The sequence below is a fragment of the Narcine bancroftii genome, chromosome 3 (genome assembly GCF_036971445.1).
Source record: "Narcine bancroftii isolate sNarBan1 chromosome 3, sNarBan1.hap1, whole genome shotgun sequence".
Taxonomy (NCBI): Eukaryota; Metazoa; Chordata; class Chondrichthyes; order Torpediniformes; family Narcinidae; genus Narcine; species Narcine bancroftii.
Genome location: NC_091471.1, coordinates 362,652,403 through 362,670,181, shown reverse-complemented (window position 1 = coordinate 362,670,181; position 17,779 = coordinate 362,652,403). Strand labels below are relative to the sequence as shown.

At 39.4% G+C, this 17,779-nt stretch overlaps 1 protein-coding gene across 1 annotated transcript in view; it reads left to right on the top strand.

The window, feature by feature from the left end:
- cbx2 (chromobox homolog 2 (Drosophila Pc class)) overlaps positions 1–8,146 on the top strand; it is a 38,520-nt gene extending 30,374 nt beyond the window's left edge. The window contains exon 7 of the mRNA XM_069930106.1: positions 6,801–8,146. Within this exon, the coding sequence (XP_069786207.1) occupies positions 6,801–6,850 (50 nt within the window). The 3' untranslated portion in view covers positions 6,851–8,146. The remainder of the gene's footprint in view (positions 1–6,800) is intronic.
- The last annotated feature ends 9,633 nt before the right edge of the window (positions 8,147–17,779 follow it).

Genomic DNA, 17,779 nt, shown 5'->3' with positions numbered 1-17,779 from the left:
GCCCCAAGTGAGCATGTTCTGTAATCCAATGTAATTGAGTAAAATTTCAAATGGTAATTCATCTTCCCCAGTCAACAAAATAAATGTGCATGTTCATTCTTCACAACACAATGTGGCTCCCTGCAACACCCAGTCAAACTCGGAGTTTATATTAATTGGTAGGAATGTTATCAAGCAGCACAGAACTTGCATAGACCAGCAATTGCTGGAGGAAGTCAGACAGCATCCGTGGGTAGAAAGTGTCAGTTAACGTTTCAAGTCTGAACCCTTGATCAAGATCCAGTACCAGGCCTCTATTTCCCACCCAAAATTGTGTCTGACCCGCTGTCTTCCTCCACAATTCTTTGTCTGCTCAACATTCCAACAGCTGCAGCTTTTGCATTTCTCTTCTGCACAGAACTTGTGCTGAGGGATATGGATACAAGCACTCCATAGATTTATATTGACTTGCCTGATTTTACTCCATTTTAAGTGGATTAATGCCAATAAATCTGAACTTTGCACCTACAAATACTAGTGGGCAAAATATTTTTTGTGATGGCTGTTGGTATGTCCATTATTTTTGTAGTAATTTCTAAGCTAAAAGAATTTTTTTTAAAAAAAAAAGCCTAATTCTTTAATGTCAGAACATGTTGAAATCATCCTGCCCTTTGAGAGAACCTTTGATCTTGTTATCTGGCTCAAGATTATCTGGAAGTCCTTTTAGCAGATTTGATAATTGTGCCCCAGGGACAGACACATCAAGAAGGTGATAACCTGCCTAGATCGGTACTTCTTTTCAGAATGTAACTGGAATTAAATGAGTGCAATAAATAAATACCTGACATATATATTTCGATCCAGAACCACAAGTTGAACGAGAGAATTCATTGTGTAAAACCGTATCGTGACAGTTCAAAGAAATGCAAGTGAAAATATAGGAGGAATATAAATAAACCATTTGATTATTTAACTAGTCACCATTTTTTTGCCTCATCGTCACTGTCTTTTTGATCAAATTCCTTACCTAATGATCGATTTATCAATGTGGTCAGGCACAGAGTACAAATGAAACAAAATCAGAAAATGATCATTAAAAGCTGCACTTTCCTAACTATAGATATCATTCAATTCCATCATTTCACTTTGGATTTAGATGCATGATATTAGCATAAGTGCTTACACACAATTCTGTGTCTGATAGTATCTGAACTGGCCTCATTAGATTGATAGGTTTTAATTATTTCAAAATTTCACTCTGACCTTTAAACAGTTTAACATTGCCGTAATGTGAGAAATATAAATTGTAAAGGGCTTGTCGTTCTGTTCTACTCAATGTAGAAATCTCAGGATGAAGATTGTTTCATAATTTCTGAATACAGAACATTGGTTATTGGTTTTTTTAAAAATTTGTCATGCAGTAATTTTTTTTTCTGATCTCAAAAACATGAAAAATTCAAATTCTCCAAGTGAAAGGTGATGTTGTTCAGCTGTGTTGGTTTCCAAAAATGTAGCAATCTAGATATGCAGGGTGAAACCAGAAATAAATGGTTATTGAATAATTATTCCAATTCATAAACATTTTGCGAAGTTATCTCAGAAAAAAAACTCCATTAAACCTCAAAACATTTTTTTAATTGTGTTAAACAGTAACAGTATATAATGATCAAAATAACTTATTTTCTCTTATTAGGGGTATACTAGCTTCAAGCTTCTAAATCACCAAGCTTGTCCCCTTCATATCTTTCTGGATCTCTGATTCAATTATGACTTTTTTTCCAATAATGCGTACATTGAATGCTCAGCCAACTGAAAATTATCTGGAGATTACATGAGACTTTTCCTTCTGTGTACTTCATTTCACTTTCAGACACCTAGGTCAGTAAATTGCTTTTGACATCAGCCTGTCCCTTTGCTCGATTCTTAGTTGGAGTTTTCTCAGAAGGGAACTACCTCAGTAAGCAGGCAGGTACCTCACACAACAGAACACATCCCTCTCGCCAACAGTGTTTTATTCAGATCTGTGGTTCTCAATCTTTTTCTTTCCACTCGCATACCACTTTAAGTAATCCCTATGTCATCGATGCTCTGTGATTCGTAAGGGATTGCTTAAGGTGGGATGTGAGTGGGAAGGGAAGGTTGAGAATCACTGCTCTAAAACCCATTGCTACTCAACTATTTTGCTTGAGAAAAAATTGTCATTGGCCCATTTCCTTTGGAGTTATGAAACCGTCCCCGATGTCAAGTCAATTAAGTACGATTAAAACAGTGGCTTTCAATTTTTTTTCTTTTCACCCACATACCACCTTAAGTGATCCCTTACGAATCACAGAGAATAGGGAATGTTTAAAATGGTATGTGAGTGGAAAGAAAAAGGTTGAGAACCACTGAAGAGGGATTCTCCTTTGCAATTGACATCACTGCCCGTCACCAATGGAGTCCACCTGCCTCGCTGCTGCTGGATGGAAAACTCTGATTTACATGCTACGCAGCTTGAATGAGGATAATTCTATAAATTCTTCTGGAATTTCTCTCAAGAAATCTGGCACCTGGTTTTTGAGTTTTAGTGCAACCTTTGTCTGGCCCCCATTTAAACATTGGTGATTCTTCCTGCACAGTCCTTGTTATTTAAGAAATAATCAAATTTATTTGGATGAAGTAATTTGGCGAAAAATTCTAGATGGTATACATCCACAACAAAAGGTACTTTTGTCTCATCTAGTCCAAACACCAACACTATTCAAGGCAATCAAAGCACATGCTCCAGCTTCTCTGCAATTTAAAATTGTAAAAACCAGATTATACCAGATGTGCATACCTGAGAAATTCTGAACATCACCACTATTACTTAAAGTAAAAAAGACAATACTGGAGAAACTCTGCAATCAAACAGAGTACTTTAAATAGCAATGTTAAAGATACATAACCAATGTTAAGGCTTGAGCCCTTCATCAAGGTGAATTCTGATGAAAGGCTCAAGGCCTGAAAGATTGGTTGTGTATCTTTGCTCTATAAAATACACTGTGCGGCCTGCTGAGTTTCTCCAGCATTGTCTTTTTACTTCAATCACTGCCTCTGCAGACTTTACACCACCATTACTCAAGTTCGCTTCAACTATTCTTTCTTTTACATTCAGATTTCCTTGTTAAATTCTGTAGCCTAATGATATCCTGGTGTAAAACACCAGCTAAACACTCATCAATTGCTCTGTGGTGGAACATATCAATCTGAAGACTACTATATTCTTAGGAATTAATCTGCAGCGAATCACAAACTTCAAGCAGTGATTGTATGTAAGGGATATGCAACAAAGTACAGGTTGAACATTTAATCCAGCGACGATGGGACCCGGCCATTGCCGGACCATGGAAAAAGCCGTAAAATAGAAAATGCACAGAAAATAGTTATGAAAGGAGCAGTAGCTGCCTCGATCAGATCCATTTTCTGAGCTAAAAGGATCAAATATAGCACAAATCAAATCCTGGTTCGCGCAACACCTTTACAGTGCCAGCGTTCTGGACTGCGGCCTCTCTCCCGAACATTTTTTTTTTAATTTAAATATTGCATTTAGACATACAGCAAGATTTCAATCCATGAGCCCTTGCCACCCAATTAACCTACAAACACGGTGCATTTCAAACTGTGGGATGAAACTCGAGCCCCTGGAGAAAACCCACGCAGGCATGGGGAGAACGTACAAACACCTTACCGACAGTCCCCAGTCCTGATTGCTAGTCACTACACCAACCGTACCTCTCTTATGGAGGGCACTGTATGTTTTATTTATAAGAAAAACAAGTGAGTTGCCTCAGCATTGGACGAGACATGTGTTACACACTATTGTGGATTATTTCACAAACCACAGTTTTAATACTATGAGGTAACCGAAACAGCTTAAGATTCAAAGGTGAATCCCTGAATGTAGCAAGTCTTTATGAAATGAAGGAGAATTTTTCAGGAAAAGCTCCACAAGTTCAGTATTATTGATATGTACAGTGGCATTGGAAGCAGTTCTAAAATATATATTCCAATTTAAAATAAAGTTGCTGAATACCTTAAGTTTGAAGATGAAAAATTGTTAAATCATTTACATTCCATGTATCATTTACATTCGATCTAATAAAGCTACAGAATAATACAGACATTTTCTGTGAATGTAACCATTTGAGCAACTAAAATTAACAGTTGTTTCGCTCAAGATAAGGAAAACTGAGGAAAACAAACAATCCTGTGTAGAGACTTTTCTGTTTTATTTAACTTTGTGATAAAGGACATCCTCGATGGAGATCTAGCAATAGGCAAGGACCTCTGCAAGCATGACATGAAAAATTAATACAGAGGGCTGAGAGGATATAGCAGGTGACCACAACAAATGGCGAGGTACTCTTCGTCAACACCTAGAGCAAGGCGATCTTGAATCCGTTTGAGGAACGAAAAGCTAAGCGAAGAGCACAGCGGACAACAATTCAATGATGCCCTATATTTTCAGCAACTGTGGCAGAACCTGCCATTCTAGGATTGGCGAAACAAACCAGTGACCATCAGAGGACCGACGAAGTCAAGAGAGAGAAAAAGAAGGGATGGACTGCAAAGGAAAACTAGCTGTGTGACTTATCAGTAAAGCATGACAATAAGTGCATTTTACAAGAGAACACACTTGCTCCCATTTACAAAAATGCAATAACAAACACCAAATTTTTATCAGTTTGTCTTTGTTAAGATTTCAGTAATATAAACAAAAAGGATAAAGTGGCCTTTTTCAACGTAGAATTATATTATGATTGAGTACAGCTAGTGTATTCAAAGGGATGGAATCTTTGTACTGGCCCAGTAACAAACAGCTGAAATTGTAGTTGTCTTTCTCATATTAAAATTTTTTTTTTGCTTTATAACTTTGAATAGACAAAGGTTTCTCTGAAATGCATCGTGTGGCTCAAGAAGTAGAAGGAGAAGGCAGGAGCTTGTATGAGAAGAATAATGATAAGCAATTTTGAAAAGAACAAGAAACGTGCATTTCTATATCACTTTTAGCTCAAATCTTTGCCATGCCATTTCCAAACAAGTTCAGTAGAAGTCCAAAAATCTGGACGCCAGAAACCTGGAACACCTGAGAATCCAGGCTTTTCAAAAAGTCTCCAACTTTTTAAATATAGCAGGCTTTTCTGTGCATGCATAAGTGCCACAAATGCACAACAGCAACAAAGGTTGACTTTATTTTTCTTTAAAAGTGCTCATTTTGATAAAAGAAGCATGCTGGATTTACTTGTGAATAAACTATCCAAATAAACCTGTTCATCTCTTCTTTATTCCTCCTTAAATTTGAATCCAAGAATCCAGACTGACCCAATCCTTAATTTTAGGACTTTTACTGTAACTACTTTCAAAGTAGTTACCTCAATATATCGGAAATATGATAATGTTTTGTGATATTCATATTAATCAAAGCACTACCTGAAAGAGCAGACAGGATCTTGTTTTAATTGCTGATTTAGAAGCATTGAAGTAATGCATTAGATCCTTAGTCAGACATTTTTACTCGTACCTCTGTTGTCCAAAACTTTCAGATTCAGAGACAAGCTCTTTAATAAAGAGAATGGATAATGTAAGATCTGATGTTGAAGTTTGCTCTTGTTAAGCTTCAGAATACAAGTGAATCATGTAAAAGGTAAATATAAAATAAGTAAATAACTACGTGTTGCATTAAATTAAATTATAAATTTCTTCTGCGGCAATTTAACAAAATATGAGATAAATAATACATGAATGTGGTTCACTCTAATATTTACGATTCCATACACAGCCATTCTGTAATTTGCTTTTAACTGCACTATCAGGATCTTTCTTCATTGCTGCATTACATACATTTGATTGTAAGATGCAGCAATAATGTGAAAGATATTCTCTCTGTTCCGACAATGCCCCCAGACCTATAATTCTGGCACCTTGCATATCCACTTTGATCACTCCAGCATTAGTATCCATAACGTCAGTTTCTTAATGCCCCAAGCTCAAGTTCTCCTTAAAACCCATCTCACTGAGCAAGCCCTAATATTTCTTTCTGTAGTTTAGACCATGTTTTTTATGTTTGCTAACTCTGTAGTTAATTACCCTGGGACATTTTTCCTTCACTAATGGTTCTCTACAAATAGAAGTTGTTGATAAATAAATGATTACATCGTTGACATAGATTGGTGCTGCACTCTGAAATTACTTTTCGGAGGAACCATTAGCTTTTCTGGCCTTTAAAGTAGTCATAAATTGTGTCAGATAGCAATATTCTCTTTAAAGACATTTTTGTGTTCTTATATTTTGTGAACTTGTGCACAGTAACATCACGCCCAAGTCGGCCTGCTTAACCTGCTGAATGCTTTCCTGCTTTGGATTTCCAGCATCTTCAGTTTCTTGCGATAAATAATAAAAGCTATTTTGAAATGAATTTAGACATACGGTATGATAGCACACCCTTTGGGCCCATGAGCCCGTGCCTTCCAATTACACCCAGTTGACCTACAACCCCATTGCATTTTGAATGATGGGAGGAAACCCATGCGGACATGGGGAGAACATACAAACTCCTTACAGCCAGCGCCGGATTCGAACCCAAGTTGTTGGCACTGTAAGGGTGTTACGCTAATTGCTGCTCGACACTAATCACTGCATTATGCTAACCATGCCGTCCTATTCTGATGTTGTTATATTTCATAACTAGCATTAACAAAATTCTTAAAATAGTGAATAGCCCTAAAGCTATACATGTATATCTCTTTACACAGATACTGCCTGGTATTCAACTTAATTCCAGCATTTTCATTTTTTTTCAGATTGCCAGCATCTGGCGGATTTTAATTTTGGTTATAATATAAAAGAATAGATCTTTCCATCGATGTAAACCAAGGCGATAAGGATATAAACAACATATGTAAATTAAAGTAAATAATTTAATCAATGGATTCCCAGAACACTGTCCAATGTATTTACCTCTGTGTTTTCCCTATTTACTTAACCTTCTAGTGTCCAAAAATAAAGATACAGTACAACCCCTGGTGTCTAGCACCTATGGGGATTGACTGATGTTGGATAAGTGAATTTTCCAGTTGCTGAGATTGTGTGAAACATGATTGGCGAACTGACAGTGAGGCGCACCAATTCTAAACTTCCATAATTTTTGCCTCTTTATTTTCTGTGATTTCTTTTGGCCAGTTGCTTGAATTCTGGATAACAGGGGGTTTACATTATCAACAAAATGCATACTTTATAATAACAGATACAATTCACCAATTAAGTTATTGTGTGTTCATTGATGCCGAGACATTGCTACTTTGTTTCTTGCCAAAAGTTTGGCCTTGGGTTGGACTTACTGTTCTTAAGGGTGCCTCCATGAATTTAAATTCTGAATGTACAATGTGTTTAATTTCCTAGGATGCAGAAATATTATTAATTGTACCAATGGAATGCTTCTCTTTGGCTTCAATCGGTTTCTGATTAAATAAAATTCAAATTTTTAAAGGAACACTAGCGGATAAACTTCAAAATCTTTATTCTGTTTTTATTTTTATCGAGCAGAGAGAATTTGTATACATTTTTGTGTTATGGAAAGTAAGATGGCTCTATTAATCATGCACTTTTAGAACTTTTATTGTTTTCTACGGACTCTGGTATTCCTTTAGCCTTTGTTACTACAGTGTTTTGATGAAGGCAACTTTTAATTATATCAACTAATCATCACCTATTTTCTTGATAGGTGGAAAATGCAAACATAATTGGTAGCCACTTTTAGATATGTTGAAGCAAATGCAGGATGGTTTGGGTTTTTTTTTCAAAATTGTAGAAGATTTAAATATTAAAAGCTACCATTTGTACTTTTTTTTTATGCCTGGTAATTAAAATGTTCACATTCTTATCAGACATTGATTCATCAAACATTATGACGCAAAGTTCATATTCTATTCCATTCCATGAACTTGCCGATGATACTATAAAATGTTTGTGACTGTGCATACTCTCTTTTGCCACAATTGTTTGTTCCCTATGTATCGTTTTTGTTTCTCCTTGTGCTGTACAATAATGTTAAAATGAATATCTAGTTTGGAGTGCTAAAAAAAAGTTTACTGTATGATGGTTAAAATAATTTCCCTTGCAGTTCAAGCCTCCAATAAAAAGATGACAGCCAGAAGTTAACTGCACAATCTTCAAGTCAAGTCAACCTTATTTATCATTCATACCATGCTCCCGAGGTAGGATGAGATAACATTTCTCCAGGATCACAGAGCATATTTACATAGATGTAAGTCAGGAAAGTAGATAACACATTAAAATATTAAGGTACTAAGATGTATACACTGAAAGTCCATGGTACACTATCCATATCTGAACTGGGAGTTCAGGAGCCTGATGGCTTGGGGTGGGGGCGGAGCTGTTTCCCACTCTGGACGTAAGGGCCTGGGTGCTATGGTACCTCCTGCCAGATGGCAGAAGGGAGAACAGTTTACATGTGGGATGTGTAGCGTCTTTCACAATGTTTATTGCTTTCCACCTGCGTCGAGTGCAGTAGAAGTCCTCCATGCTAGGAAGAGGTTCCCCAATGACCTTTTCCGCTGACTTCACTATCCTCTGCAGGGTCTTGCGGTCTGAGATTGTACAGCTTCCAAACCAGGCGGCGATACAGTTGCACAAGATGCTCGTGATAGTGAAGATAGGGGATGGGAGAGATGAACTTTTCTCAGCCTTCGCAGGAAGTAGAGGCGCTGCTGGGCTTTCTTGGCTGTGGAGCTGGAGCTGAGATTCTCTGCCAGGTGCCTTTTGAGGAATTTGACACTCCTGACGACCTCAATGGTAGACCCATCAATGATCAGGGGAGTGTGATCTCCCCGGGCTATCTTGGATAGTTTACTTCTGCTGTCTCCTCCTTCTTCCTCACTCTGCCTTTTTGTTTTATCTTTCTGCAGTTGCTTTTGCCATCCCTTCTTGATCTCATAGCAATTCTCCAATCTTCCATGCTGTCTGTTTTTTTGGTAATATGGGCCATTTAGAATCTTTGCGCACTCAGTGCCATGATGTTTATGGACCTGCCTGAACACCTAATTCTCAATTTTGAGTTGGTTTTCTGTAAAACCACTATACAAATGGTGTTGTTGCCCTTCCAGTGCCACATCTTCTACCCCTTTCATTGTTATCATTTACTTGACTGGTTTTTCAGCCCATTGTCTTGGTTCCCAACTCCCTCCATCATGCCATGGTGTCACCCTCTTCTACTAGCTGGTTCAATACTTTTTTTTAGTCAAATTTAGTATTTCCACTTGCCTCTGTCTGTCCAATCCTACCCTCCCAATCCCAAACAGATATAAATATCAAAAGAACGAATTATTTAGGGAACTAACATTAATAAACTAATTCCTTTGAGAGTTTTAGCACGCTGAGGCATAGAATGTGCATTGTCAAGGGTGAATTGCCAGCTGAGTTATTTCATGATATGGTAGACTTATGCCACTGAGCACAAATTCCAGGATCTATTTGGCACTGTGGGTAAATGAGAGTGAGCATTGTCATTGAGATTAGAGGTGGGGTGGGGGGAGGGGGAGGGGGAAGGGATTTGGCCTTCAGATTAATAAATTGAAAATGAAACCCATTGGACTAAAAATGTTCCATGCAGTTTCTATTTCTTGAGAATTTTATGTCCTCTGGGAATAGGCTTATTATTTTTCAAGGCAACTGGTTTATTGTCACCTGATTGTACAAGTACAACCCGACAGCATTCTCTAGTCCTTGGTGCAAAGCATGTAGACACACAACCAGACATAACACACAAACAATGCATATACAGGACATGTATTTTTACATCTGAATAAGGCATTACGTCATTTGCAGATCAGTTCAACTCCCATCATGGTTGGCTCCCAGTTTTCCATGTTTCTCTGTCATCTCGAGTGATTTTCATATGGACACTTCTGTCATTAGGAGACATTAGGGCACAGAAACCAACCATTCTGCCCACCACATGACCTTTTTGCCCACCTACACGAAACCCAGTTACTTGCATCAAGGCTGTATCCTTCTATGCCTTGCCTATTTAAACATCTGTCCAAATGCCTTTTAACTAGTAACTGTCTGTGACTCCACTCTTACCCTTCATCTTCTTTAAAACTCCTTAAATGTATGCTCGCTTGTGTTACTTTTTATATCTACTCTTTCTCAATCTCTCAAAATCATCTATCAGGGCAACTTGGAGCCACCTTGTTCCAAGAAAATCAAGTCCTGCTTGTTCAATCTCTCCCCAAAACTAGTCCTCTAATCCAGGCAACGCCCTGGTGAATTTCCTCTTCACTCTTTCCAGCCACTAATTACATCCTTCCTATAATGTGGTGACCGGGACTACATGCAACTCCAATGTTACGTAAAGTACGAAATAATATCATAGGTCAGGACATAGAATGAAGTCAAACATCTTTTTAACCATCCTATAGATGCATTTTGTGTTGGAATCTTTAGGGAATGATCATGTTTCGTGACTTCAGAAAAGAAATATCTACCCAACTAACTGTTCTTCCTTATTTTTCAAATATATATATGTTTCCAAATATTTCCAAATAAGAAATAGATATTTTAAATCCCCTTTTTTATTTGTCAAATTTCATGATTACTGCCATTTAGTGAAATGCAGGTAACTTTCCAGCAAGTAATTATGTTCAAAGTCTTTAATTAACCCCATAATAACACAAAATTAAACAAACACATGCATCAAATTATAACCCTATCCTCCCAGATGTCAACATTGATTCAGAGAGTTTGCTTTTGGAAATCCATAAGATGAAGTTGTAATATAATTTTTTTTCTGGTATGTGTTTGATTATTAATCTATCAAAGATTTAGCAAAGAAATGTTATGGCTCCATCATGGAATTGCAATGATTTTAATATACCAGTGTAGTGGCCCGCCTACTGGGACGCGACCCAGTTCACAACGGGTCGACATGTGTGCTGGATATCGGCGGTAAGGAAGAAACTTTCACGATTGACCTCCTCAAACCAGCACATCTGGACACTAACCAGTCTTCACGCAGCCCCATGACGCAGAGGTAGGGCACTGAAAGCGGCAAACAGTGCTCCGATCGCTGGTTCTTTGGGGGGGTGGGGTTGTGTACCGGCCCGGTAACCAGGACGTGACCCAGTAAACAAAATGGCCGACGAGGACGGCGACCGCGCCGACCCCGAGGGGGCCAACGACCTTCATCTCAGGTGACCACCTGCATGACAAGAAACAATGAGCAATGGCGGGAACACCGCCCAATCGGAGATCAGCGCTGCCATGTCATCACTTCTGTCATCAGTAGCAGGGACAGCTCCCAGTGCAATTAATCATTCTTCGCCTTTGACTCCTCGTGTCATTCTTTCCACACTTCGCAATAGTGTGCGTGCTACACCAGTCTGATGACCCAAATAATCATTCTCTTCTAGAGTTTATGAAATCAGCTTATTGTTGTCTTGTTCAAGATTCAAGATCCCTTTATTGTCATGTAATATTACATGAAATTGACGTTAGTTTGCAGTAAAGAAGACAAAGATTTGCCATCAGCAGAAATTGCCTGGCACTCCTTACAGTCAGAGAAAGAGAATCCCTTCAGATTTGCTGAGCGTCTGTGGATTTGCTCCCAATGATTCAAATCGTTGGGAGCCTCAGCTCCAGATCCAAACCTTCGACACGATCAGGAAGCCTACAGAACTTGAGGGCCCTTGGGAGTTCCTCCCACCCTCAGCACCCCCTTGCATCCTAGTTCCGATACCCTGGTACCCAGTCAATCATTCTCAAGCCAGTCTCCAGCAGTCCATAGCCTGATGCAAGTCCTTTGTCTGCAAGTTCCCAGCAGCCTGCAACATGTCAGGATTTCTCACCTTGAGTCACCAAAGAGCCCCTCACTGGTCTGCCACCGTGGTCACTGACCCATCTTTTCTTCTTCTTCTTTGGCTTGGCTTCGCGGACGAAGATTTATGGAGGGGTAGGTCCACGTCTGCTGCAGGCTCGTTGGTGACTGTCAAGTCCGACGCGGGACAGGCAGGCACGGTTGCAGCGGTTGCAAGGGAAAATTGGTGGGTTGGGTTTTTCCTCCTTTGTCTTTTGTGGGCTCTGCGGTCTTCTTCAAAGGAGGTTGCTGCCCGCCAAACTGTGAGGCGCCAAGATGCACGGTTGGAGGCGAGATCAGCCCACTGGCGGCATTTCAGTTCTCCCTATTTTCTAGTGCCCTGCATCAGTCATCTGCTTCCCTGGAGTCTGCAACCCATCGAATCTGCTGCTAGAACAGATGCCGGCACCTTGGGGCAAAATCCCATGGACACAAGATTTAATTGGCTCCTTTAACAGGCCGTTTAAACCTTGTACAGAGCCGTTGGTAGTAGGACCCTGCAGGGGTCTCCAATCTCCGTTCTCCCCAGGTCCACATTTGCAGCAGGACCCCTGTTAAAGCAGCTCTGGCAGTGCTCCCATTTTATTCATGCATTTTTATCTCCATCAATCTTAATTCTTAAAGTTGCTGCTATTACAATTTACGTTGTGACATCCATAATATAACCAGCAGTAACAAAACCATCAGCCCACCGTTAATTAGTTAAATAACATTTTAATAATGATGTACAGGTATACTCCGCTTTATAAAACTAGAGCGTACCTGAAACATTTTGTAATCCAAAATGGCGTAAAGCACTACTATTGGAGGCTATTTTCGTAAAAGCGAAAACCCCTCCAAAATTCATTTAAATCCTTTCATCAAAGTGAACACAGGCTTTTGTCATAAAAGCGAATTTTCATAATTGGAGTATTCGTAAAGTGGGGTTTACCTGTATTGCCAATTTGTAATGAGTAGATGTGTCAGGGATAGCAAAAGCACAGTTCAAGGAATGCAATAAATGCATCAAAATCAATTTTACATGCATACCATATAGCAGTCCCTCAGGATCCAGTCTTTTTGGGTTGCAAGATGACTAATAAGGCCAGGGCAGGAATGATGGATTGAGGTACTGTTGGCTTGCTGAACAGGTAGGTAACCTGTAATCAGTGAACCGGTGCGGACTCGAAAGGCCAACATGGCCTGTTTCCGCTCCGTAAATGGTTATATGGTTATATGGCTTGTCCTCCTCTGTGTGCTCATGTTCATAGCCAGGGCATCAAAGGTTATGGGGAGAAGGCTGGGCAGTGGGGCTGAGTGGGAAAACAGATCAGCTCATGATTAAATAACAGGGCAGACTCGATGGGCTGAGTGGACTACATTTTGCTCCTATGTTATATGTGGATTGCAGAGGATCACATGACCTCCCTGCATGGAACTTAGTCGGAAGTCGCATCACTTGCCAATCAAGGTTGGACTCCAGCCTCCTATTAATGCACACCTTACCCTTGGCTCATTTGAATTATTTAGTGTCATAATTAGGCCAGACGCCCAGCTCAGAACAATATAAACTCCGAAACATGCAACAGTTCTCTCTCTCTGCCTCTTGGTCCAAGCCACAAACAGTGCTCCACACCGGGTCGTTATGGTGAAAATCGCTGGAGGAGTTGTAGGTAAGGTCTTATGGCCTCAAAGTTTCAATAACATTCTCTATCCACTTTGAGTGGATGTGGACCAGAGATTTCCAGAATTCAAAGAGGATGTTGCATTTTTTCAGGAAGAATTTGAGTACATCATGAAATCTATTCCTCAATCTACCTTCTCTCTTGACAGAGCTTAGAGCAGAACATCTGTTTTGCAAGTCACAGATGACTAGTGCCTCAACACTGGGGTTGCTGGCTCAGTGCAGCAATGCTCCAGAACCAATAAGACCTAATGATGAATAGTCTAGCTGTGGTACATGAAAAACACTTGCATTTGTACACATACAGAGGTCAGACTCCAAGCTATCGTAAACATTTTTACTGAAGCATATGAGAAAATGAACCCTACATCCAATATTGATAAGACAATCTTCATTCCATCACATTTGCAACCAATGAATATTTAGTTACAATGGAAAACAAAGATTTTTTTCTTCCTGAACGCTTTTGGATGTATTTTATGGATTTGGAGTTGCTAATTATGAAAATCACCTTAAAATTCTCCTATCATGTACCCTTTTTAAGATACAACCTATTTTTGTGATTTCCTGTCATATTTTTTTAAGTCTACTATTCTATTGCCCACAAAGCAAGCTGTTTTGGTCAGTCCAACCACACCTAGATATGCATTCAGTGCAGGTACAATGCAAACCTTGTCTTAGGCCTGGGCATGCCTAGACAGGCTTACAGCTAACATATACAGATACTGTGCATTACATTGATATAGATTGAATTGACAACATGCTTCAATCATACAAAACCAGGAAGTGCACGTGTCATTGAAAATTCATTTTCCGCATTCGCACTTGGACGTCCTCCCGGCTGATCTTGGTGCAGTCAGTGGTGAACACGGTGAAGGGTTTCACTGGGACATGGCGACCATGGAAAAGTGGTATCAGGGCAACTGGAATCCATGAATGCTGGCCGACTATTGTTGGACACTGACATGAGAGGCATCAGATGCTGAGTACAAACAAAAATTAGCTGCAAAGTATTTTAGGTCAGTTGAAGTAATGCAATGTGTCAGCATCATTATGCGATTAAGAATGCTAAATTCAATAAAAGTTCATTTCCAACTTCCTAAGTGATACAGCAAATTGAAATGATCTTTGTGTTCAGTTTGATGTTGTCTATCATAATCTCTGGGGGTTTTTTCAGGAAGCAAACCTTTGGAGAAAAATTGTTGTCCAGTGTTATCCAATCCATACAAAGGCAACACTGGATTCTAAAATGTAGGCCTTTGTTTAGAATGAAAACAGAAAAGAAAATGAATGCTATTGATCTGATGGATTTTACAAGGAAAATAGTCGATTCTCTGTTAAGTTATGATATATTACTTTGTCATATGCTTGATGTCGAGTAGGGCAACTGACAGCTAGGATGTGTTTAAATCCAATAGGACAATTTGTGAATTTAAATGCATTCTTTAAAAAAAAAGATTCTGGCCACAGAAAACTGGTATCAACTAAATATGTACATGAATCTTGTAATTCTTATAAATATTAAATCAATGTTATTAATATTTTATTTTCACCACATCCCCGTTTGCAGGCTTTCCACAGAGTGGAATTCTATTGACCAATAGGGACATAATACTTTTTATTCCCATGAATAATGCAATGTATTGGTCCATGTTGACTATCCACCAAACCGTATGTATGTACTTGATGCACGTCTCTAATAAGGTCTTTGCACATGCTCCTGCTGACAGGATTGTATGTTAATCGCATCGTGCTATTGCGTCTCATACGAATGATTCCTCATTTGGTCTGGTAGATGGTCCATCACGACCTCCTTGGGCCAAGTAGGGATTCAGAATAGAAGACACCTTCCAAAATCGGATTTTTCAAAGTGTCCTAGTGTGATGAAGTTTGTTCAAGTCCATCAATGTTGCCACACAGTTAGACTTCTACCCCATTGGGGTTTAATGGAATTTATCTCCCTCTTTTTATTCTAAAGGTTGCTGGAGCGGGCTATCCGATAAAGACTTCTCTTGGCGCACCCCTGCCAAGAATCGCCAAATGATTCCTTTCCTGTGGAAGTCTTCATTCAGAATTCTACACCGCAGGAATGCAATTGAGGATTACAATTCGTACAGAAACATGCCCCAAAAATGCACAGCACGTGTTCGTTCTCCCATTTGTCCAGAGAGTATTTAGTAATAAAAATCCGAAAGTGCAAGTTCTACTCTGAAGCTTTGCCGACATGAATTGTAGCTGAAGTGCCAGTGAGAGTAAAATCCAATTGAACCTTCAGATTAAAAAAAATCTTTGCATAATCAGGACTCTAAACACCTAGATAAACAATCCAAATTGAAAGAATGGATAGGACAACTATATTTTTGTTTAATCACCTCACCTGTTTGGCAAATTGTCCTGGTGCCAATTGATTAATCCATCCCCAACAATAAATTTGACCTGAACTGAGAAATGGGAAGTCTTTGATTCTCATCCCAGGAACGTTGAGTACAACACGGTGCGGAGGGTTGCAGATCAATAAGATCGGGGAATGGCCCTGATCAGATCTCGCTGTCGGTTAGAAATGAACAGGGGAACTCGGGAAAATGTAAGATGCTTTGAGAATAATATTCAGTCTCGAATTTGGAGACTTCCCTTCCTATCCAGAAACTTGCCCTCTCCAACATGTGCTGTCAAGAGTTTTCTCGCCCTCGCTGCTGCTTCGTTCTGCGGTCGAATAAATGCTAGTGGGAAACAGAGCGGGATCCCAGAAAGAGAACGACAAATATCTACTTTCCTTTTGGAACATCTGTGGCTTGAGATCCAGGCTAACGTCAACCTGCAAGACAAATGCTTCTGCCCCGAGATAAAAAGCATTGTTGATGTCAGGAAACGAAGATAAATCAGATAAATGATTGAACTGGATTCAGACTGGAATGCAGGGCAGACAATCAGTTTGCGATCTATATTAAAGATTATTATCTTAATTGGGCATATAGGCCTCAGGCTTTTTTCTTTTAAACGTAAAATTGTATTTTCAACCACGAGAGGAAACGCTGTTAAACCAACGCAGTGCAGGGATGGACAGATTCTTAGTGAAAGCTCTGCGTGTATTGTTTTCTCAAAGCCGCCTCAAGTCCAAAGACCATTGGCAGGGCATCTCTAGACACCTATCCCTTCAGTGCTTTCCCCGTACAGATATGTGGCAGTGATTGGACTTTGTAACATGACTTCAACTCAAATGTATAATTTTTTATTTTAAAAAGCTTGGTATTATTCATAGCCAGAGCATTGGCACAAATAATAACAGTGGTTAATAAACGTCAACATGAACAACATTTTCGGATTAATTCCTCATTGTTTTAATCAGTGATTGATTATTTTTCTTCAGATTGGGAATTTTTTGGCTTGTTCAGGCGACGCGGAGTCGGGAATTCTAGTTTTCACTTGCACAAGGAGCTTCTTGGCTTGTTCTTGTCTGAACCAAGGTGATTTAGAAGTTCCAACTTCAGTGCATGTTTTGACCGTGCATCGTGCTTTCATGGATCTTTCCTGTGCGGATCCGCCCACTGCTCTTCAGAAACGAGAACATTTCCAGATCCAGTGGAAGATACTTGCATATTGATGTCGCCTTTCATGACCTCAGGTCGGCCCAACATTTATTTGTAAAATGTAGTCTTCTTGCAGGAAAAGTCATCATCCTCGGAGAGCAATGGATAGTTTGTTTTTGTTCAATCGCCCAACAGACCAGACAAAAATCCGATGGAACTAATCTCATCAAATTATTCGTGGATGAGATGAGACACTTGGCTATACTTTTTTTTCCAGTGTCAAAGAGGTCGTTCCCATCCATTGGGAGGAGTACGATGCTTTAGAGTTATTTTCATCCTGACCTAAAGCAATTTCGTGCCATTTCCACTTGAGATGGAAACCAAATGAAAGATGCATTTATCCTAATACTTTTCGAAGAGTGGGTATTTCAAATAGTGATATCTTGTGTTTAACTGGCCTGTTTCCACTTAAAAAGCTCACCTCAGTTTATGTGCAACAGGAGCAAAGCAAGAGAGGAAAAACTGGAAGAAAAACATATGTGGGACTCTCTAGCTATCTGAAGTGGTCATTGTTCAAAATATATTTATTGAGCGTCAAAAACAACTTCGTGCACATTATCCAGATGAAGGGGCTGTTGTGCACATTCAGTAACCGACTGGAATTTCGAGGCCAAAGGACATCTTTTGTGTTTTATCTGTTGATGACTCTTCCCCACC